This window comes from Heteronotia binoei, chromosome 11, assembly GCF_032191835.1.
Source record: "Heteronotia binoei isolate CCM8104 ecotype False Entrance Well chromosome 11, APGP_CSIRO_Hbin_v1, whole genome shotgun sequence".
In the NCBI taxonomy this organism is placed as follows: Eukaryota; Metazoa; Chordata; class Lepidosauria; order Squamata; family Gekkonidae; genus Heteronotia; species Heteronotia binoei.
In genome coordinates this window covers 53,130,086-53,153,898 of record NC_083233.1, presented here as the reverse complement: position 1 = coordinate 53,153,898, position 23,813 = coordinate 53,130,086, and the positions used below count along the sequence as shown (strand labels likewise).

The 23,813-nt window shown below is 47.7% G+C and overlaps 1 protein-coding gene across 1 annotated transcript in view; it reads right to left on the bottom strand.

Annotated features, from left to right (window-relative positions):
- Positions 1-5,167: 5,167 nt before the first annotated feature.
- Positions 5,168-23,813, bottom strand: part of MORC2 (MORC family CW-type zinc finger 2) — an 84,089-nt gene continuing 65,443 nt past the window's right edge. Inside the window, exons 23-26 of the mRNA XM_060249071.1 lie at positions 23,027-23,227; positions 22,480-22,573; positions 19,923-20,111; positions 5,168-5,485 (exon numbers count right to left, since the gene is read on the bottom strand). Of these exons, the coding sequence (XP_060105054.1) occupies positions 5,417-5,485; positions 19,923-20,111; positions 22,480-22,573; positions 23,027-23,227 (553 nt within the window). The 3' untranslated portion in view covers positions 5,168-5,416. The remainder of the gene's footprint in view (positions 5,486-19,922; positions 20,112-22,479; positions 22,574-23,026; positions 23,228-23,813) is intronic.

Below are 23,813 nucleotides of genomic sequence, written 5' to 3'. Positions count from 1 at the left end.
CGCATGCGCACTGGGCCTGGGGCGCGGAAATCCACAGCTTTCAAGAATACCGATCGTGATCGGCGTGGGCGCCTATATCCCGTCAGTGTGATGCACAGAGACCACGAAGAAAATCTCAGAAACCTCAAATCTGCTGGCATTTTAAAAATATTTGCTGGCCTACCTGATGAAAAGGATCTGCAGGCCAGCAGTGGTCAGCGGGCCATAGTTTGGAGTCTGGACCCTCCTTCTATAGGAAGTTCCAAACAGCACTTTGGGCTTATGCAGGACCCCATACCTGTGCCATTACAAAAGCCACAAAGAATAACTGAGATGATTCTCACAGCAGTTTTCCCGAGAAACGTTCCTCACCTCCCAGCACCCGTCCCTATAAAGAAGTGCTGCTAGAGTATGGGAAAACATTTCCTAAGGAATCAGTAGCTATTTGGGGAAGGTACCCAGCTGTATCTGCATTGTGATGGGGAAGAGACAGGGCAGCTGTTCGTGCGACTGAAGGGCAGACACATGACAAGATAGCACAGAATGGGGCCGTTATGCGCTTCCCCTGGGAACCCTGCCCTGGTAGACACCTGCAGGCCATTCTTTTTCCCTTCAAGTAGCATCTTCCTCAAGGAGCTGAAATAGAATGCCAGAAGACCAACAAGGCTCCAGTGTCTGAATGCAGCAGGAAACTTGGCAACCCCAGGCATGTGGGCTGTGTGGCTCCTTCCATTCCTGTCCTGGCATAGGGACTATCAGCAGCTGAGGCTTTCTCACCAGTTAAGGCAGAGGGGTGCTCCCAGGCAGCTGTGGCGTACCGAGGGAGGGTTGGCAGGAAAAGGAAGAACTTTTACTTATCTCTTTAAAGAAGCCTAAGCAACCAGGCACGCACAAATATCTGTCAGGGTCCAGTGATGAGTCTGTCAACACAGGAGCTTACTGTGGTGAGGGCAGCATGTGAGGGAAAATACCTCCAGAAAGCACTACTGTTGATCTCAGGTTTTGAGGGAGCCCGCTGTTCACACAATGAGTCGCTTCATTTATTTGCCTTATCAATGGGGGCTTCTTCCACTAGACAAGCTCTAATCTATCCAGCTGCAACTCCTCGGCAACATACAGCAGCCATAATAAAATGGGAGTACAGAGGAGAGAATGTCTTGATGATGAGGCTAGAAGTAAAAGATTCTGCATAGGCATTAGACAGACCCCATTACTGTCCAGCAAAAGGAACACAGACCAACCATTAGGATTTTATCACAAGCTGCCTCAGTGGTGGAAACAGGCCAAAAAAGTAGGATGCAAATATGAAAAATAAAGAATTCTCATTCTTGTATCAGTGGTCATTCCAGCTAGAAGCGGCCAGAAGAGGCAGTGTGGCTCTGTTCATAAACTGACTGATCATGCCCCCATTTTAAAACATTCTTCAGCATCAGCAGGCGCTGATGTTGGTCCTACCTGGACTGTGCTGTTTCTTTGTCTCCTGGTGTTGGTCTCATATCTGTTAGGGGTATGAGTTAGTCTAAAAGGAATCTTCAGATGCTGCTTTGGTAGCACTTTAAGCATTGTAATAATAATAAAACCCCAGAACACCAATATAAATATTCACATTCTCATTTGTCTTGTTAACTTCTGGAAAGTTTCTAAGCATGCAATATCAACTCTGCTGAGTCAGTTTCAACAATATTTCAAACACCAATTTGTATTTTATTAGCTCATAGAGATAGATTCAGGTGGGTAGCCATGTTGGTCTGAAGCAGCAGAACAAAGTTTCAGTCCTGCGGCACATTTAAGACCAATAAAGTTTTATTCAAAGTATAAGCTTTCATGTACACACAAACTTCTTCAGCTGCCTTCTTCAGGTATCTGAAGAACTGTGTGTGCTCACGAAAGCTTATACTGTGAATAAAACTTTGGTTGATCTTAAATGTACCACTAGCTTCTAAGGAATATAGCTTCACATCTGCAAAAGGGAAAATAAAAAGGTAGTCATTTTCGCAGGTTGGGAACTGTGATCTTGTATGATTTCACTATTAAGAAAATGCAGCTGCTTGCATGACCGCCCACCCCGGCCTGGATGTGACTGTTTATTTCACTGCAATTCCACTTTCCTTACTTAGCACAGACATAGGTGTGGACCTTGTTTTTGTCTCCAGTAACAGCATGACTGGGTCAACCTCTCCACAGGAAGCACGATTCTATATAAAGAGAAAAAACCCTCATTTCCCTTTATTTGGATGGCCCCTCTGGGAAATGGTGTCAAGTGCTGTCACTATCTTACAAAGAACTGGCAAAGGGATTATTTTTTCCTAATATTCCTTCAAGGCTTCTGGCAGCTGCAGGGTCAGCTCAGTTTGTGTTTCTTGTACCTTTAGTGAATACTCCTCTGAGACAGTGCCTCTTTCCCTGTGTTTGGCTTATTTCTGATGCCCATATTAAGACTCAAGCTTTCTGAATATTGTAAGGAAGGAATTATAAATTATGCTAAGGAATCATGCCATGGAAATAAGCTTTGTAAATATCAATGATGTATAAACATAAGCGATGAATGCAGCCATTTTAAATGCCTTGGTGTAACTTTTAATAATACTTACTCTTGGAAGACCCATTAAGAAATAAAGTTAATAGGTTTTAGAACTATAGGGGCCATATTAAAAATTAGCATACAAAAGGTGGTTTTTTGATTGACCCCATCTGAACATTTTTCAGAATAAACCTATAGCCCAAATTCTATATAGTGCAAAAGTCTGGGGATGGAATGACGTAGTTACTGACTTGAAGACCTGCTGACTTTTTTCTTGAAACAGGTTTTAGTTATGCATCCTGGTGTTCTAGTTGCCCTGCTCCTCCAGAACTCAGGGTTCCAGTGTATGTTTGCCCTAATTAACTGCCTCAGGAAAAAAGAAACTGCCTGCTCAAACTGTTTTCAAAGTAATCCATTGGTTTCAGTGCAGAAAGATACTGCTTAGATAGCAGGTTATAATAGAATCCTTTAGAATTACTTTATTCCAGTAGATCTTCAGGGTTTTCTTTCAGGCTAGCATTTATCTGCAAGACTGGATATTTTTAAACACAGGCAAATAAAACAAGTTCCAAATTTTCCTGATGATTTAAGCCAGGAGTGTCAAACATACGGTGGGGGATGGATAGGGGCGAATCAGGCCCCCAGAGGACTCCTATCAGGCCTCTGAGAAACTGGCTGTCATCTAGCCCCTTCTCCCTTCTGCATCACACCTTGCTGTGCCAGGCTTGCTCAATCACACAGGAGCTACAGACCAAACCTCTATTTTCTCTATTGGCTGAGGCTCCTCCATTGGGGAGGAAGGCAGAGCTTGTTTTTCCAGGCTCTCTCAATCACACAGCAGAGTTACTGAGCCAAGTCCCTCTTCCTTCTATTGGCTGAGGCTCCTCCCCCTCTTGATCCCCTGGGGAAGGAAGGAAAGAGCCAGAGCTTCTTTTGCTCAGTTCCCTGGATCCCATGGGAAAGATACAAAGAAAGCACCTTTAATACCAACAAGTGCTAACATTTTAAGCATGTTTTGATGTGTTTTTTAAAAAATATGTAATTGTGTTTGCCTGTGTCCTTTATAAAGTTTAATATATCTGCTACTTAATCTTAAATAGGTATACACATAGCCTAGCCTGACATGGCCTGGCCCAACAAGGTCTCATTTATATCAGATCTGGCCCTCATAACAAATGAGTTTAAGCTGTTCAGAAAGGATCATAAGAGTATTCTATTTGTCTGATATCAACTGATTGGCATAAAGCCCAGGCTAGCCCAAACAGGGTCAGCCATGTTTAGTGTTTGGATGGGAGACCATCAAGGAAGTCCAGAGTTACAGTGCAGAGGCAGACAAGGGCAAATCATCTCTGGATGTCTCTTGCCTTTAAAACCCTACAGGGCTGTCAGAAACTGGCAACAATTTGATGGCAAAACCCCCAAAACTTCAAACATGTGAACTATACCAGTGGGTATAATATGTATTACCTATGTAATGTATGTATTACCTTACTTATGTAATACCGTCTTCTGCATTATGTAACATACCATGTCTAATACTTTATTTCAGATTTTTGTAATTCTAATCCTATTGCATTGGATATATCATCCTATTGACTGCACTGTCTTACCCTGTATAGTCTACCTTAAGTCTCAGTGAGAAAGGCAGACTATAAATAATGCAAATAAACAAAGACCTAAGGCTCCGTGTTTATATTATCTGTGGAGTCCTAGAATTACGAAGTATTCCATGCTATGGCTTGTACTGCTCTCCTTATTCTTAACCTAAACATACATTTCTCATAGCCATTGTACTTCATTTAAATTCCATCTGTGGCAGGGAAAATAACCTGTAACTGATACAGGCCCTTTGTAACTTATATGGTCTTTCTCATGTAAGACCAACGAAGTTTTATTGAGAATGTAAGCTTCCATGTGCCAGAAGCACACTAAATGCTCTTGGACTCAAACTTTTATTCTACCAAAATCACCAGTCACTCTTCGAGACCTCAGGCCTCTAGTCTTTCTCAGTCCCACTGTCCCAGAGCCTTTAAATAGCAGTGCCAGAGATTGAGTTTAGGACATCTAGCATGCCATGTATGAACACTGCCAATGCCTCAGAAGGACCAGCAGAGCAATGGCTACTATTGTCTATATTTAGAGAAAAATGGCGGTAGCAGTGTCAAAGAGTTGAAACCTCTCCAACAAGTCAGAGTTGCTGCAGCTCCCTGAATGTTAAATAACCATAAACAACTACACACAACTCCTAAAATGAAGAATTCTTTTGATTTGAGCTTTTCCTCACCTTGTAGCTGATAGGACCAGCAGAGCACTTAATTTAACACTTAAGCATGACTAGATATCATCCCCAGGCTATCAGCGAATACAGAATTTCCAGGCCAAAGCTCTCTTGTGGTAGAGCGGCAATGTCCTCTGTAGTCAGACTTGTGTCTACATTTAATATGCAACAGATGAAAACTCACGGAGTGCATTCACACTACATTAAATAATGTTTTTTGCAACTGGATTCTTGCCATTCTTACACAGTAAAACATCCAGTTGCAAAATGCATTGTTTAGTGCTACATGTCAAGATTACTGTAGTGGTGCCAACTCACCTTGTGAATTCCAGAGTATGAGTTCTTCAAAAGACTTTAACTAAAGAAACACACAACATACCACACAATGCTTCAATTTGTTTTGGTTTTTTTATAAAAAAAACTTGTTTATAAACAAAGACTAAAAACCTTCCAATAGCACTAACACATTTTGCAATTTTTTTTAAATCCCACAAGAACAAGTCATACACCAACACATATTGTAACAGTACATAGTCTCTAATGGTGTTGGCCCCATGTTTCCCTGGCTGCTCTCCATACATATAACTGATGTCATGGAAGACCTGGGGATTGGCTCCCTGGCAATTTCACTCTGATGTTCAGTCTCCCCTGGTGATTAGGTCCTCAATGTAAGCATCCAGTTCATCATCTGTATTGATGTCTATGTCCTGAAAAACCAGCAGAGAGAGACAGAGAGGCTTTAAAATGAGATTGCACTCCCAAGAACACAAATCATAGAAGACTTGCTTTTAGATCTGTTTCCTCTAATGCCTTGACTTACTGCTGCTTCGACTTCCATTCAGCTGTTTAATCTGTGCAGCAGCAATCAAGTTGCAGATGCTGAAGAAGAATTTGCTGAAAAAAACTGCGATTGATGCTTGAGAAAAAGAGGCAGTAAGCTAAGGTCCAAAGGATCTCTATAGTCTTTCTTCTTCTTGTCTACAGTCACACTGTGTTTTTTAAAAAGATAACAAGTTGTTTCAAAGTTGCACTCTGGGAAAAGAGGGTCTTGCATGTTGTGGAAAACTAAGCGTATGTTTAGTTGGTCAATAATGAATGAACCTGGGTTCTATATAAGGGACAGGTACTGAGCAAACCAGTGTGCTCACTGCAAAAGGATTAAACCTGCCTGTACTTTTCCCTAAAAGTGAGGACCACATCCTGGAAGAGAGGTTGGGACATACCCATTTGGAACAGCAAACACTGGAGTCAACTGTAAGGTAAGTAAGACAGCAATCATTCAATCAGATGTTGGCTGTCTTCCCCAGCAAGTTTTACCCTTCTTAAAGGGCACATGCTGTACTAAAAGCATGTGGTGGAAAATCTCAAAGGACTGATGGATGGTCACACATAAACAGGCAACCACTTGCTAAGTAAAAAGGCTGCCTGTCTAATAAAAAGGAACAAAGGCAGTGAAAGCCATTTCCTTACAGTTTATCTGCCCCAGGTTCAATACTTCTCCCCAAGATCAATGTGAGTTTGGGCAGCTCCTGAGGTTTCTCTGGATTTTTTTCTGTCTTTCTCAAACCTGCTTTGCTTTGAAGTTTTGGGATGACTGCTCTGTGGGTGGGAAAATCTGGATCTGCTGGGCTGCATAACAGCCATTGTTCCTGCCCCTGCCCCCACAGCAGCCTCCCCACCCCAGAGACTTCAAATTTAAAAAATTGACACTAGAATATCATTAAATTGATATAGTGTTGTAACAGTAAGTATAAAAACTCTGAATTCTCAGCTTTCCTTTTCTGAAAAAGATTAAGTCTCTAGCTGCTTCCCTTGCAGCTAGAGGAAAGGCATATCTTCTCAATGGAAGAAGCCAGAGACTTATTTAGAAAAATGGAAATGGGGAATTCTCACAACCTGTTATGCCTATTGTCATGACGATGCATCAATATAAGACTATTCTACTGCTGTTTCTAAATGAAGTACAGGAACCACAGTGGTTTAGGGGAGGAGTATGTGGCCACTACTAGGCGACTGGGGCAAGAAAATCTCCCACTCCTGTTACTTCTGTGCTTCACCTGCAGCCACACCAGCAACAGAGAAACCACATGAGCTTTACCCTGTGTGGAAACCACCTGAAGCTCAGTGAATGAAAATTACAGACACACACAGAAATTCACTAGGATCCATTTCCACAGATAGAGAATCCGGACTGGGAAACAAAGACTACAAATAAGATCAAAGATCTAGAGATGTGGAAGTTCAGGAGATAAAACACTCCCCCACCCCCAGGAAATCTTTGGGGAGAAAAAAACAGGTTGCTTACCTGTAACTTATGATCTTCGAGTGGTCATCTGTGCAGTCACACACATGGGTTTTCCCGCTGGAACGAACCCGACCTCGGAGAATTCAAAGCTAGCCTTAAGCATTATTTTTGGCGCGCACTTCCTCCCGCTCTGGGGAGTAGGCATCCACTGCGCATGCCTAGAGCGAGGGGAAGCCGCTCCACCCACCAGTTTCTTTCAATCCGCTGTATGTCGAGCAGAGTCTATAGAATGTAATAATTACAGAAACAGCAGCGGGGCTGGATGGGTTGGCGTGTGTGACTGCACAGATGACCACTCGAAGATCATAAGTTACAGGTAAGCAACCTGTTTATCTTCTTCGTGGTCTCTGTGCAGTCCCACACATGGGTGACTGATAAGCTAATCTGCACGGAGGTGGGTACTGGTTCTGAAAGAGAAATTTCAAAGGTTATATAAGAAATCAGTCAGGTGCGTCCACTTACCATGAGGAGTCAGGGTAAGCTCAATTGAAGATAGATCGTAGCACAGCTTGCTCGAAGGACGCATCCCGCCTTGCATGCACGTCTATGGCATAATGCGTGGCGAAGGTGGATGAGGAAGACCATACTGCAGCTGCACAGATGTCTTCAATGGTCACGCCCCTTGCAAAGGCAGAAGATGTAGATAGAGCCGTGGTAGAGTGGCCCTTCAAACGTTCTGGAACTGGTTGTTTAGCTAACTGGTAGCACAGTGTTATAGCCTCAACCAGCCATTTAGAGAGTCTCTGAATAGAGAGTTTTTGTCCCTTTTTGTGAGTATCATAGGACACAAACAATCTTGGGTCCTTGCGAAAAGCAGCAGTTCTATCCAGGTAGAATGCAAGGGCCCGACGTACATCGAGATTGTGGAGGGATCGTTGTCCTGAATCAGTGGGATTCTGGAAGAAAGATGGCAAGGTGGTTGCCCTTTGAAGATGGAAGGGTGACACATCTTAGGTAGGAACTTTGGGTCCAGCTGTAGAACCACTCTGTCATGATGGAAGACAGTGTAGGGTGGATCCGATCTAAAGGCACAAATGTCGCTGGCTCTTTTCCCAGAGGTAAGTGCCACCAGCAGAGCTGTTTTCCACGATAGAAGGTGCAGAGGAATGGACGCCATCGGCTCAAAGGGAGGTTTCATCAACTGGTTGAGCACTAGGGATAGGCTCCAGGTAGGATAAAGTTGCCGTATTGGAGGTTTGAGATGAAGGATGCCCTTGAGGAAGGATTTTGTGATAGGGTGTGAGAACACTGTGCGACCCTCTATATTCTGGTGGAAGGCTGAAATGGCTGCCAAGTGCACCTTTAGGGAGGAGTACGTGAGGGCGGACTCTGAGAGCGAGACGGTGTAGGTAAGAATCTGTGCGATGGAGGAGGACGCAGGGCGGAAGTTGTTGCGCATGGCATATTGGGAGAACCGTTTCCATTTGGCTGCGTAAGACTTCCTAGTAGACGGTTTCCTGGCGTTCAACAGGATGTGACGGACTTAGGAAAGCCTAAAAACTGATCTTCCATGCTGTCAATTTGAGAAGGGAGGGGCTGTGATGCAGAACTTTGCCCCCTTGTTGTGACAGCAGGTCCCGCGCTTGTGGAAAGCAGTGGTAAATGTTGTTGGACAGCAGAAGGAGAGTAGTGAACCATGCCTGGCGAGGCCACCATGGTGTGACTAGGATGCAGTTGGTGCGGTTCAACTGTAACTTCTGAATTGTTTTTGTTATTAGAGGAATGGGTGGAAAAACGAAATGAAGTGGGCCGCTCCACCGTTGAAGGAATGCATTCCCTGGTGACAGGGGAAGGGGGTCCCCGCATATAAAAGATGTTGCATTGGGCATTGTCCGGAGAAGCAAAGACATCTATGACTGGGGCACCGAACATGCTGAAGACAGGAAGAAGATAACTCTTCTTGATTGACCACTTGTGGTCGTTCACTATCATCCTGCTCAGTGTGTCTGCTTGCGTATTCTGTACCCCTGGCAGGTGCACTGCTGTAAGATGAATTTCGTGAGCAATGCTCCAGTGCCAAAGATCTAGGGCTCTCTTGCAGAGGCGAGTGGATGCGGTCCCGCCTTGTCGGTTGATACAGAACACGGTCGCCACATTGTCTGATGTTACTTGTATGTGACGGCCGTGTAGAGATGGCAGGAAGGATTTGAGCGCCCTGTGAACATCGAGAAGTTCCAAGCAACTGATATGTAGAGACTTCTCGTTCGCTGTCCATTGCCCTTGCACCGTGAGAGAATCGAGGTGGGCTCTCCACCCCCATCTCGAAGCGTCTGTGGTGACAATAGCTGATGGCGATTGTTTCAGGAAGGGCATTCCTTCTAGAAGATGGTCTTGAACCGTCCACCACTCTAGGGATGGTAGGATGTGGTTGGGAGCTGTTAAGAGTGCCTGTTGAGACTGTCTCTGCGGATGAAAGGTCTTGACAAACCAGAGTTGCAGAGGTCGCATGCGAAGTCGTGCATGTGTAAGGACCGCGGTTGTTGCTGCCATTAAACCCAGCATACGTTGGAATGCGAGAGCTGTCTGCGTTGGATGAGATATGATGCTGTTGGCCAAAGTTTGAATATTTGCAACCCTGTCCATGGGTAAATAGGCCTTGTGGTCTGTGGTGGAGAGACGTGCCCCTATGAAGTGTATATTCTGCGAGGGGGAGAGTTGGGATTTTTGGTGGTTGACTTGCAACCCTAGGGTTGATAGGAGGCGAAGAGTTGTTTGTATGTGTTCTCTGAGCTGTTCTTCCGAGTGTCCCACCATGAGCCAGTCGTCTATATAGGGGTAAACAGCTGTCCCCTGTTGACGGAGGAACGCTGCTACCACTGCCATGCATTTTGTGAAGACTCTTGGCGCTGTTGATAGGCCAAATGGAAGTGCCCGGAACTGATAGTGGGCGTTGCCTGTGGCGAATCTCAGGAACCTTCTGTGGCAGTGATTGATGGTAAGGTGAAAATATGCGTCCTGTAGATCTATAAGTGCCATCCAGGCGTTTTTGGGAATGAGTGGCAGCGTGGACTGCAGGGTGATCATGCGGAATTTTGTGTGACGTATGTATTTGTTCAACTTGCGGAGATCTAATATGGGGCGCTGACCCCCGTCCCGCTTCGGTACCAAGAAGTACCGGGAATAAAAGCCCGTGCGATGGTATTGGGGGGGGGGGAATTGGCTCTATGGCCTGCTTGGCCAGAAGAGTTTCGATCTCGTCTTGTAGAGCCCAGGAGGGCGGGGTTGGTATGAAGTGAAAGTTCTTTGGTGGTGAGACGAACTCTATGAAATATCCCTTTTTTATGATTTGAAGCACCCAAGAGTCCGTTGTTATGGATTGCCACACTGGAAGGAAGGGAAGGAGTCTGGGGGCAGAGAGTTGTGGTTGAGAAGGAAGCAGAAGGGCGAAGTCAAAGAGACTGTTTGCTAGCAGCAGCAGTCTTTTTGGTAGGTTGTGGTCTTTGGCGGTGTTGGAAAGGCTGTTTGGTAGGTGGTGCCTTCCGTTTCCAATAGTCGGATTGTTTAGGAGAACGGGGCCGCTTATAGAAGGGGGTTCTCCAGGGTCTCTGTTGGTTGCCTTGAGGTTGCTGCTGGGTGACTCCGAGTCGCTTCGCTCTTTTCCTACTGTCATCTACGGTTGTCAGAATATCATCCGTGGTTGCATTAAAGAGTCCTTGCCCATCAAATGGGAGGTCCTCGATTTTGAATTTTATATCCTGTTGTAGAGTGGATGAGCGCAGCCAGGCATGCCTTCGGAGAGCTACCGCCGTGGCCATTGATCTGGAGGTACAACCGACAGAATGTCGAACGGTATTAATCTGTTGCTTGCTGAGGTGATTGAGTTCCCTTAGTAGTTTGGTAGCTTGCTTTTGGGATGTGTCTGGCAGCGACGGAACTAGGGTACCAAGCTGGGAGGCAATGTTATGGGAGTATGCAGCGAAGTAGGCCAAGTAGTTATTTATCTTGGCAGACGCCGTGGAGATGGAGTAGAGTTTTCTCCCCAGGGTATCCAGTTTTCTCCCTTCTTTCTCCGGAGGTACTGGATGGCGCGTTTGTTTCGATTTCGATGACGAGTGTACAATCATTGAGTTGGGTGCTGGATGATTGAATAGGAATTTGGACTCTGGGGCGTGTATCTTGTACAGGGCCTCAACACGCTTCGACGTTGGTGGTATAGAGGCCGGCTTATCCCAAGCCTCTTTAAGTGCTTCTAAGTGGACTGGAAGCATGGGAAGTGATGAACTTGCAGGTAGGTCTGAATTAATCAGGTCGTGGACCACGTCAGTTATCTTGGGAAGGTTGGTGGTCAGCTTAATGTTCAAGGCTGTGGCCATGTCTGTGATGAGGTCAAGGTAAGATTTGGCCCCTTCAGATGGGGAAAGATCCGCAGGTTTGATTATTTCAGAAGCCGGTGACGCTGGTTGAGATATAGATTGTGACGAATCCGAAGTTTCCGGATCCGAGTCGTCTTGATCCCATACATCTCGTACATTGGGTGTTAAGGGTTCCGGTACCAGAGGTTTGGTGACCGGTAGGTTGGGTTGCTGCTTGGACGTTGATGGCGTAGGGGAAGTACCATCTCGATGCCGAGGAGATGTTCCCTGTTCCAGATGACGAGGTGGTAGGGTCTGTTGGTACCGAGGAGAGTCATGGTGTTGATACTGGTCGTGGTATCGTGAGTCTCGGTGCCTGTCTGAGGGTGGCCACGGTATCGAGAGCGGTAGGAGTCGATGGAGGGAGAAGGACAGGTTTCTTACCTGTAACTGGTGATCTTCGAGTGGTCATCTGTGCAATCACACATATGGGTATTCCGCAGGATAGGCCCTGACCTCGGAGAGTTCAAAAGCAATCTTGATCGTAGATCTGGCGCGCCTCCCACTCGTCCTGGGGAGGAGGCAGCTACTGCGCATGCCTGGACGAGGGGGAGGTGCTTAGCCACTCAGTTTCTTCCCGCCGCCGGACAGGTGGAAACAATTGAGCTAGATGAGCGTCCAGCAGCGGGGAAGGCTGGGTGGGTCTGTGTGATTGCACAGATGACCACTCGAAGATCACCAGTTACAGGTAAGAAACCTGTCCATCTTCTTCGTGGTCTCTGTGCATTCACACATATGGGTGATTAGCGAGCTATTCTTTCGGAGGTGGGTGCTGGATCTGTAAGAATATGCATGGTTAGAGCAAAAAACGTTATGAGTATAGTACTCACAGTGGTTAATCGAAGATGGAGCGCAGCACTGCTTGTCCGAAGGAGGCATCACGCCGGGCACGGACGTCAAGAGCGTAGTGCGAGGCGAAGGTAGATGTAGAGGACCAGACGGCGGCAGCGCAGATGTCCTCTATAGGGACGCCTTTCATGAAGGCCGATGAGGTAGCGACGGCTCTGGTCGAGTGAGCTCGTATGTGCTGGGGGACTGGCTGTTTTGCCAGTTGGTAGCAGAGTTCTATGGCGGCAACGAGCCATTTGGAAAGTCTCTGAGTAGATATTTTGCTGCCCTTATTGTGGGCGGCGTAGGTGACAAAGAGTCTAGGGTCCTTACGGAACTGTTGAGTCCTGTCTATGTAGAAGGCTAAGGCCCTACGTGCGTCCAGGTTGTGGAGTGCCCTCTGCCCTGCATCCGCGGGGTGCTGGAAGAAGGCTGGTATGGTTGACTGTTTTCCCAGGTGGAAGGGAGATACGACCTTTGGCAGGAAGGTCGGGTCGGGTCGGAGTACCACCGTGCTGTTATGAAAGACCGTGTATGGTGGGTCCGCCCTGAGTGCGCAGATGTCGCTGGCCCTCTTACCTGTGGTGAGGGCTGTGAGCAGCGCTGTTTTCCATGATAGCAGGTGTAGTGGAATGGAAGCCATGGGCTCAAAGGGTGGCTTCATGAGCTGACTAAGGACGAGAGAGAGGCTCCAAGTAGGAAGGATTTGTTTGATTGGTGGGTGTAGGCGGATGATGCCCTTTAGGAAGGCTCTTGTAGCATGGTGAGAAAAAACTGTCGTGCCCCCAATACGGGGGTGGAAGGCAGAGATGGCTGCCAGGTGCACCTTTAGCGAAGAATATGAAAGTCCCGCCCTAGAGAGTGTTAGGGTGTAAGTTAGCACCTGGGGTATGGTGGCGCAGCCAGGGTCGAAGTTGTGTTGGGAGGCATAGTGAGAGAAGCGTTTCCACTTAAGGAGATAGGATTTTCTAGTAGATGGTTTTCTGGAGTTTATTAAGACCTGGCGGACATCAGGGGGAAACTCTAGGAACTGATCCTCCAGGCTGTCAGTCTGAATGATGCTGGGTTGTGATGAAGGACCCTGCCGTTCTGTTGGGAGAGGAGGTCCTGTGATTGAGGAAGTTGGAGGAATGTATTGTTCGACAGGAGCAGCAAGGTTGTAAACCATGGTTGGCGCGGCCACCACGGAGTTATTAGGATGCAATCCGTGCGGTCCAGCTGAATCTTCTGCAGGACTCTGGTGATGAGTGGAATGGGGGGGAAGAGGTAGTGGAGTGCCCCGTTCCAGGTTTGGAGAAAAGCGTCCCCCTTGGATCGTTGGGATGGAGGACCTCTCATGTAGAAGTGGGTGCATTGGGCATTTGATGGTGAAGCAAATACATCTATTTTCGGGGTTCCGAAGAAGTTGAAGATCTGTCGGATGTAGCGGCTGTTGATGGACCACTCGTGGTTGTTGGTCGAGTGGCGACTCAGGGCGTCTGCCTGGGTGTTCTCGGCTCCTGGTAGGTGAACAGCCGTGAGGAAGATGCCCTGGCTTATGCTCCAGTGCCACAACGCCAGCGCCTTCTTGCAGAGTCTGATGGAGGCGGTGCCTCCCTGCCTGTTGATGTAGAAGACCGTGGCGATGTTGTCGGAGGTGACCTGAACGTGTTGGTGCCTCAGCGATGGGAGGAAGGAGCGTAGAGCCTTGTGTACTGCGAGGAGCTCTAGGCAGTTTATGTGGAGAGAGCGTTCGTAGTCTGACCATTGGCCCTGCACCGTGAGGGTACCCAAGTGGGCTCCCCATCCCCACTTGGAGGCATCTGTGGTGACAATTACCGACGGGGGTAGCTGTTTGAACGGCATGCCCCTGTGAAGGTGATGTTCCCTTGTCCACCATCTGAGGGATGTCACGATGTGTAGTGGAAGGGTGAGTAGCGTGGACTGGTGCTGTGCGTGAGGACGGAAGGTCCTGACGAACCACATTTGCAGGGGTCGCATGTGCAGCTTCGCGAAAGGTAGGACTGCGGTGGTTGCTGCCATGAGGCCTAGCATTCTCTGAAACGTGAGAGCTGTTTGGGAGCGCTGGGCGATGATGGTGTTGGCCAGAGACTGTATGCTGCGTACTCTGTCCTGAGGTAGTGAAGCTGTTTGAGAGACCGTGGAGATGTCTGCTCCTATGAACTGGATTCTCTGGGTGGGAACCAGTTTGGACTTTGATAGGTTGACTTGGAGGCCCAGGGTGGCCAGGAGAGCGAGGGTAGTGGAGACGTCCAGTTGTAATTGTTCTTTTGAATGGGCGACGATCAGCCAGTCGTCTATGTACGGGTAAATTGATATGTGTTGTTGTCGTAGTGTGGCGGCTACCACTGCCATACATTTGGTGAAGACCCTTGGGGCTGTGGAGAGGCCGAATGGGAGAGAGCGGAACTGGAAGTGCTGCTCCCCGATGGCGAATCTGAGGAACCTTCTGTGGTGGTGATTGATTGTAATGTGGAAGTAGGCATCCTGAAGGTCTATGGACGCCATCCATGATTGTTCTGGGATGAGCGGAAGGATTGCCTGGAGCGTGACCATACGGAATCTCTTGTAGGTTATGTGCAGGTTGAGTTTGCGAAGGTCGAGGATGGGGCGGAGTCCTCCGTCCTTTTTTGGTACCAGGAAGTAGCGGGAGTAAAACCCGGTGCGATGGTATTGAGGTGGAACTGGTTCTATCGCGCCCTTGTCTAGCAGGGATGCGATTTCCGTTTGTAAGGGTGTGGACGGAGGTGTGGTGAGGAATCTGTGGTGTTTCGGAGAGGATGTAAACTCTATGAGGTAGCCCCTTTGTATGACGGCGAGGACCCAGGAGTCCGATGTTATGGACCTCCAGGCAGGGTAGAATGGTTGCAGTCGAGTGGGTGTGTGATGGTTTGGCTGATGGGGGGGAACTGGACGACTCGGGGCAGGATGGTCAAAGAGACGGCTTGGAGGTGGCTGCGGTTTTCTTGGTCGTTTGAGGGCGTGACCTTTGTTGGAAGGAAGGTTTGGACTGTGGTTTACGTCTCCATGGTTCCTGTTGTCTTGGAGACCTGGTTCCTTTGTAGTGGCTGGGTCTCCAACTCCTTTGTCGATTGAATTGACCTTGGTGTTGCGAGACTCCCAGTCGTTTTGCCCTTTTTCTCCCATCGTCTACTGATGTGAGGATGTCATCTGTGGTTGTGTTAAATAACCCAAGGCCGTCGAAGGGTAGGTCCTCAACCTTGTATTTGATGTCCGGTTGGAGGGATGAGGATCTAAGCCACGCGTGCCTCCGTAGGGCTATGGCTGAGGCCAGGATTTTGGAGGAGCACTGTGCAGCATGACGAGCTGTATTGATCTGCTGCTTGCTCACTCTGGCCAACTCCTGTAGGGCAGTGGTCGCTGTCTTCTGGGATGTCTCAGGCAGCGAAGGGATTAATGTGTTGAGGGAGGTAGCCAGGTTGTAGGCGTATGCCGAGAAGCATGCCATGTAATTGTGTATTTTAGTCGTGGCCGTGGTGAGGGAGTATATCTTCCTCCCGATAGTGTCGAGCTTCTTGCCCTCTCGTTCTGGAGGTACTGGGTGTCTCGTTTGCTTCGACTTCGAGGAGGAGTGGACGATGATCGAGTTCGGAGCCGGGTGGGTAAATAGGAACTTGGAGTCTGGTGCGTGTATTTTGTACAGTGCTTCAACCCTCTTGGATGTTGGTGGTACCGATGCTGGCTTGTCCCATGCTTCTTTAAGCGTTTCGAGGAGGACAGAGAGCATGGGAAGAGAGGAACTGGATGGAAGGTCTGCATGCACTAGGTCGAATACAACGTCCGAGACTCTGGGTGCGTCTGTGTTGAGTTTGAGGTTCAGAGAGTTTGCCATATTCGAGACGAGGTCGAGGTAGGACTTTGGGCCCTCTGACGGTGATAGGTCTGCTGGTTTGGCTATATCGGAGTCTGGTGATTGTAGGTCCGAACCCGAAGAGTGGTCGGAGTCGGAGAGTTCCGCCTCGGAGTCGACATCGGTTCCTTGGTGCGATTCCGGTTGGGTTTGAGGTGCTGGTTGTTTGTTGGGAATAGCTTGCCCGGGTTCGAATGGTGAAGGAGGTTCCGGTTCGGTGGTGGGGCGCACTGGGTCGTCACGGAGCCGGAGAGGTCTCTCTAGATCAGGGTGGTGTCTGCGCGGAGAGATGTCACGGTATCGACTGTGGTCATGTCTGTCGGTGCGATCTCGGTATCGAGGAGATTCGTGGTAGCTGCGATAGTGGCGGTCCCTCGGGTCCGCGTAGTAAGCGCCGGGGGAGGGCGATCGTCGGTACCTCCTTCGGTCCCGTGGGGACGGGGACCTGGACCTCGATGGGGAGTAGTAATAGTATCTCCCCCTGCGTCGGCTGTGGGACCGTCGGCGACTGCGGGACCTTGGTCTGGTTGGGAGAACTCTCGGAGTCGAGGGTTCTCTGGTTAGCGAGTGGGCATCCAGCGGTTGCGAGAGATCCACGAATTGGCGAGGGTCGAGAGGGCGGCTCTTAGTGGAGATAGGAGAGTGGGTCTCCAGTATCTGGTCCGGTGGAGAGTTCGGGATCGACGGGGACCTGGATGAGATGCGCACGATTTCCAGTGGAGTAATCGGCGGTGTTGTGGTCGACTTCGATGCCGGAGTTTTGGGGATCGAGCCCGAGCCGCTTGTGGTCGGGTTCGGTGCCTTCGGCTTGGTTGTGGTCGAGCCCGTGGCCGGGTTCGAACTCGAGTGTCCGGTCTTAGGCTTCTTTGAGCTGGCCGTGCCCGTCGGGTCCGCGTGGGCGGAATCTGATCGGTGGCGCTTTTTCGAGTCATCCGACTTCTTGGTGTGTTTGCCGGACTTAGGCTTGCAGGGACCCTGAGCCACGGAAGCTGCCGACTGCGTCTCTCCCGCGAGAAGTGGGGAAGATGGCGCGAGTTGTTGTTGTCCGCCATGCGGCATGGTCGGTCGGAGGGAGGTTTCCATAAGATGGCTCCTGAGCCTCGCGGCGCGGTTTTTACGGGCCTGTTTGCCAAATTGGCTGCAGTGCACGCAGGAGTCTGTACGATGGGCCTCCCCGAGACAAAATAGACAGAGAGAGTGGCCGTCGGACGAGGGGATTTTAGAGGAGCAGCGGGTGCAACGTTTGAAAGTTATTTTGTCCCTTCCTTCCATCCGCCCGGGGGGGGGGGGGGGAGGGAGAAAGTCCGGAAAAGTAGTAAAAAGAGGGATTTTTTTTTTATACGATACCAGGAGAAGTGGAAGACGAGAATGAAGTGAAGAGGAGGCTGGATTGTGAAGATTGTAGTGAAGATTGCAGTGAAGAAGTTGGAGATCAACGAGGGAGGTGCGATCCGGTCGGCGGTAAGGAAGAAACTGAGTGGCTAAGCACCTCCCCCTCGTCCAGGCATGCGCAGTAGCTGCCTCCTCCCCAGGACGAGTGGGAGGCGCGCCAGATCTACGATCAAGATTGCTTTTGAACTCTCCGAGGTCAGGGCCTATCCTGCGGAATACCCATATGTGTGAATGCACAGAGACCACGAAGAAGATCGTGATGGTGTGTAGCGCTGGTAGGAGTATCGCGATGGAGAGCGTGATCTGCTATAACAGCGACAACGTTCATCCCTGCTTAAGGATCGTTCTCGGAACCGTGAGGCTCTATCCCGGCTAAGGGACCTTTCGTGGTACCGATAGCTTTGTATGTCTCGGTGCCTAGGTGCGATTCGTCTATCCCCAGAAAGAGATCATTCGTGACGTCTGTAGGGTGCATGGTCTCGACACCGAGGAGAGTCGAGCTGGAGTGGAGATACCATAGCATCCCTATAAACACGAGGGGCAGTCACATCGCGGAAGGAGTCGGAACCTAGCTTGTGTTGCAGCAACTGCGTAGATGGCTGAGTTGGTTGATCGGCCAAGAAATGGTCTGGCAAGGATTCGTGGATCGACGGAGGCGATCGAGATCGGATTCGAATGACCTCGGTATTGATGGTATCTGTCAGTGTCAAGATCTGCTTCGGAATGGGTGGTTTCGGAGCCGTAATCACTCGCAGTGACGAAACCGCCGCGGAGGCCCTCGCATCCGAGGCTCTCTGGTCCGGTGAAAGCGGTTTCTGCTTGCCCGTTGATTCCAAGTGTTTCTTCTTGGAGTCGTGGTGCTTTTTCGGGTGTTTTGAGGGCTTAAGCTTCCTGGGAGTCAAAGCCACTGAAGCTGCCTGGGTTGTCCCGTCCCTTTGAGGAGTGAGGGAGGGCGGAGATCTCTGAGATTCAGAGGCCTGAGACATAGCCGGTCGCAACGAAGTTTCAAGCAGCTGACTTTTCAGTCTCGCGGCGCGGTTTTTTCTAGCTTGTTTGCCGAATTGGGCACAATGAGCACAACTGTCCGTTCTGTGAGCTTCGCCCAGGCAAAGTAAGCACAGTGAGTGGCCGTCTGACGAAGGGATTTTAGTCCCGCAGCGGGTACACTTTTTAAAAGTGATTCTAACTTCTTTTCCTTCCATACACCCGGGGGGGAAGGAGGGAAAAAGAAGGGAACGACAGAGGGAGAAATATATATAATTTTTTTTTTATATATAATACCAGTAGAAGAGAAGGTCGAAAAGAAGAGGAACTGAGAGAAATCGGTGATCGGTAACGAGGAAAAAACGAGTGAGGTAGGCTAGAGATGAGAGGAGACGCAGCGAGGAAGGACTATCCCGGTCGGCGGTCGGAAAGAAACTGGTGGGTGGAGCGCCTTCCCCTCGCTCTAGGCATGCGCAGTGGATGCCTACTCCCCAGAGCGGGAGGAAGTGCGCGCCAAAAATAACGATTAAGGCTAGCTTTGAATTCTCTGAGGTCGGGTTCGTTCCAGCGGGAAAACCCATGTGTGGGACTGCACAGAGACCATGAAGAAGATCTGTCCGTTCTGTGAGCTTCGCCCAGGCAAAGTAAGCACAGTGAGTGGCTGTCTGACGAAGGGATTTTAGTCCTGCAGCGGGTACACTTTTTAAAAGTGATTCTAACTTCTTTTCCTTCCAAACGCCTGGGGGGGGGGAGGGGGGAAGGAGGGAAAAGGAAGGGAACGACAGAGGGAGATATATATATAATTTTTTAATATATATAATACCAGTAGAAGAGAAGGTCGAAAGGAAGAGGAACTGAGAGAAATCGGTGATCGGTAACGAGGAAAAAACGAGTGAGGTAGGCTAGAGATGAGAGGAGACGCAGCGAGGAAGGACTATCCCGGTCGGCAAGAAACTGGTGGGTGGAGCGCCTTCCCCTCGCTCTAGGCATGTGCAGTGGATGCCTACTCCCCAGAGCGGGAGGAAGTGCACGCCAAAAATAACGCTTAAGGCTAGCTTTGAATTCTCCGAGGTCGGGTTCGTTCCAGCGGGAAAACCCATGTGTGGGACTGCATAGAGACCACGAAGAAGATCCCACTTTTCTGACAGAAAAATTGGAAAACTTCAGGGAGCACCGAAAAAAAAAAGTTCCTAAGAAATTCTCTTTTACAATGAGTGAAACACTTCTTAAAGCAAGATCCCCCCACCCCAACAACAACAAAAAAATGTATATCATGCTAAGTCTTTACCGGGGGGAGCACTGAGAGGAAAAAAGAAAAATCTTAAAAAGCATTTCACTCACTCCAAATGTATAACATGAAAAATACTTCTTTATGGCTTATGGGAACTCCAGCAATAAGAGGCTTTGCTCACCTCTTGCACCTTCTGGAGTAGTGCTACTATATTAGTCCTCAGCCTCTGGAGCTTTTCCATTGTCTCTGTGAGCTTCTGTTCCTGAATACGGAGTCTTTCTTCACTGGCTTTGGCCTGGGCATTAGCCCGGGTTTGGTATGAGTTGCACAAGTTCTGCAGACCAATCTCGTACTGCTTGAAATATTCTTTCTGTGGAGAAAGCAACACGGAGCCATCAATCCTAGGAGGCTACCAGAAAAGCAGCAAGAACTTCTGCAGTTCTCCTGCAGTGACAGGAAAGACCTTTGCAAACTTACCATGCACTTCATTGATGGATACAGCCTTGACTGGTGCTGTATGATTCTGGATACAGAATGCGTTAAACATAATGTAATTCATATTATATTGCTAATTCTGGAAACAATTGCTCTTGATTATATTAAATGAGACTTTTACTGCCAGTTTTTCTAGTAGTAAAAGACTCTAAATGAAACAACATGTTGCCCTCTGCTGGCTAAAAGAAATATAGAAAGCACAGAAGTTGCTCATATCCTACAGGGGCTGTTCAAACTCTATTGGTCTATGGATGTCTCTACACTGATCTTTATATTAGTGTAAGAAGTGAGGCCATGAAAACAGCTCGTTTGTGACATTCTATCCAAAAGGGAGGGGCTAAGAGGATTAAAAATTTGTTGGGAGTAACAACCCCACCACCACCCGGGCTGACAGTTCCCCATCTGGAATCGTTTAACCTGAGTAGGTTACTCCTGAGGAACTGAGGGTGTTTGATGTGGGAGAGATACTGTGAGTGAGAGCTTGGATGTTTATCCAGATTAACTTTTCCTATTGCTTTGCTGATCGAAGGATATGAGAAAACTGAAAACTCTAGATAATTAAATGGAACCATTCACAAGTTTTGGTGTACTTATATTTAAGAGAATCAGAGTTTAAGACTTTATCTTTACAGTACTTGATTCTAAAGAAACAGAACATGTTTCCTACATGATGTCTGGACACATGTGGAGGAACTGTAAAGATGCCCAATCTTATTGAGCTTTAATTACGCAAGTTGTAAGTAGTGTTCCCTCTAAGTTGAGTTAGCATGAGCTAGCGCACAGATTTTTAGCCTCCAGCTCACACATTTTTGTCTTAGCTCAGGAAGGATGACCCCAGAACACAATAATTTATGCAGTTGCTCACAACTGTAATGCCAGTAGCTCACAAAGTAGAATTTTTGCTCTCAAGACTGTGCAGCTTAGAGGGAACACTGGTTGTAAGGCAATTTACAGAAATTCAATTGGGCTTTGATGTCTTCCTGGTTTCCCTGCTGCTGCTGCTGCCAACAGTGACGCCAGGATTTAAATAGGGCAGGTTTCCTCCCAGTATTCCTAGCTCAGTACCTTTGCAGTGCCTCTCCCCCCAGCATTGTGCCCCTGGTATGTTTTCAGGTTTTTAAACAACCTGACAGCTGCATATCATCACAATCTGTGTATCAGATTCAATGATTTTCAATCTTTTGTTTTTAAAAGTTCCCAGCCCTTTTCATTGCAGAGATAGGCCTTTTCATTTCATCTCTACAATAAAACAAACTACAGACATACTTTTTAAAAAATGAAAGGTGGAAATTCAGAGAAACAGATTGTTTTTAATCAGCAGCTGAATACTGTTACAACGAACAAAATGCCTGGGGGCAGGGGAATGGCTTCCATGAAGACTGGGCAAATGGCTGCTATCTGGGCAGGACCTGCAAACTTCAAACATTCACTTCCACCCAGATTTAATGCAATCTTTCTCAAAGCTTTCTGGCAAAACAAGTTTGAGAAAGATTGGGGGAAAAGCCAGGGAAACTTGGGAGATACAGGAATATACCTGGAAAAAGAATGTACAAAAATGGGAGGGGGGGGGGAGAAGAACTCACTTTCCAACAACATTGAAACTGGGTCAAGTAGGGTTTGTGGGAAAGATCTCCGACTCTAAATTAGTTTAGGGTGAACTATTAGCTGGACAGCAGACTTACAATAGTTTAAAAACCTTTTAATATGCTAGCTGCAGCAGAGATTATTTGGGATCAGCACTGAGTGACATTTTCCTCTCTCAAATGGAGCAGCTGTAAAATGCTGGATTGATTAAAACTCTCCCTTCCTCCTTTTAAGAATGACTATTCTTGTCATTTTCAGGAAAGCAGAATGACAGTTTGGTTTAACTACACTGCACAGATGTGTTCATATGAGTAACTGATGATGTAAATCAGAATTCTAACACTTTTATTGTTTGTCTCATAAACGGAGACAGACTACAGCTGCATGCCATCCCATCTCTCCTTTGTGTGTGGCACTTATAGTTGAAAGTGTTCAGGATCCTAATTTAGACAATTTATAAATTACATGAAGTAAATTAAGGCAGGGAGATGGACCACTTAAGCTACTGATTTCCAAAACACACCTACTGAAGGTCAAAGTGACTGATCTAAAAGGATGACAAATTGCAGATCATAAAGTCAAAAACTGCTACAGTGCAATGACTACAGTCAAGATCCAAAACGCTGTGAGCCTGATTCTTGCTTCAGCCATAAACGTACCAGTGGGAAAGCCACCAATTCTTCTGAACTCATGGAACTCAGCTCTTTCTTGGAGACAGGGAAATTGGGGGGCAGGAAATATCGCAAACAATTCCTACCAAAAAAAGGGAGAAGACAACAGTTTAAAACTGTGACACAGCTGCAGTCGTAAGAGTGCTGATAAAGCACAGCATACATTTTATTGGGTATAGAATTCGGCTTCAAGAGAAGTTCACTTTTTAAAAAAAATCTAGCTCTTACACAGCTAAGGTGTGCCCAAAAGTGGGCAGGTAGTGCCTGCTGAAGTTTCAAGAAGCTGGACATGTAGAAGAGTAGCTGGCTGTGGCTTCAGTTCCTTACATAAATTTTTGCCCTTCCCCAGAATTTAAATTATGCAGTCACACAATCTGCATGATTCAAACACATCAAGCAGAAGTTGAGATTGTCTTGGCACAGCAATTTAATATTTCAAGCAGGGTGTATATGCAGCCCTGGTTAACATTTAATATTTGAACACTAGATTATGCCTGCAGCTACCAGTAGCTAGTGAAACAACAAAGATGCTCACCGGAGTGTCTGGGTTAACAGGTCTACAGTTTCACTGCTGCTGCTGGCAGAGGCAGTGGTGTCTGGCTCAGTTCGGATACACTCTGAGGTAGAAGGCTGGGCTGCAACAATTTCCTCCGGCTGTTGCTGCTGAGTGTCTGGACTTTGGTGTTCTGGAGAGGGAGGCTTCATCAACCGCACATCTTCACTACCTCTCTCTATCCTAAAGAGACCAACAGGAGTTTCACAGGAAGTCTTTTCTATACATAAAGATAGCAGCCTTTACCATCCCCTCACCTTCCATGTGACACACCACCATTCTGCAAGATAGCAAGATGTTCAGATGTTGGTGCTGAAGAACATATGATTCATAATGCACCAGTGAAATCTCTTGTTGCATGAACTTTTGTTTACAGCTATGTGAATTTCAACCCCACTAATCAACATAATTGTGAAAGCACCTCTTTTCTGGATATTATGGTATGTGTATCTAATTCCTACCCTACTCATCAAGAGATACAGAAGCACTGTTTTATGGTGGACTTAATGCTCAGATCTGATGTGTACTTTGGATGTAACTTGCAGTATTATGAAACTCAGGGGTGTTAAACATGCGGCCCGCGGGTCAACCCCCACCCCCCACACACAAGGGCTTCAATCTGGCCCACAGGGCTCTCTTCTCCCCCCTCCTGTCCTCACCCTGCGAAGCTCCAATGCTGCCAAAGGCATTCCCAGCTCCTTCTGCCTTCTCTTTGCAGAGGCTAAAGCAGGAGCGATTTGACAAAGAAAATGTGGAATGGATTTCCCAT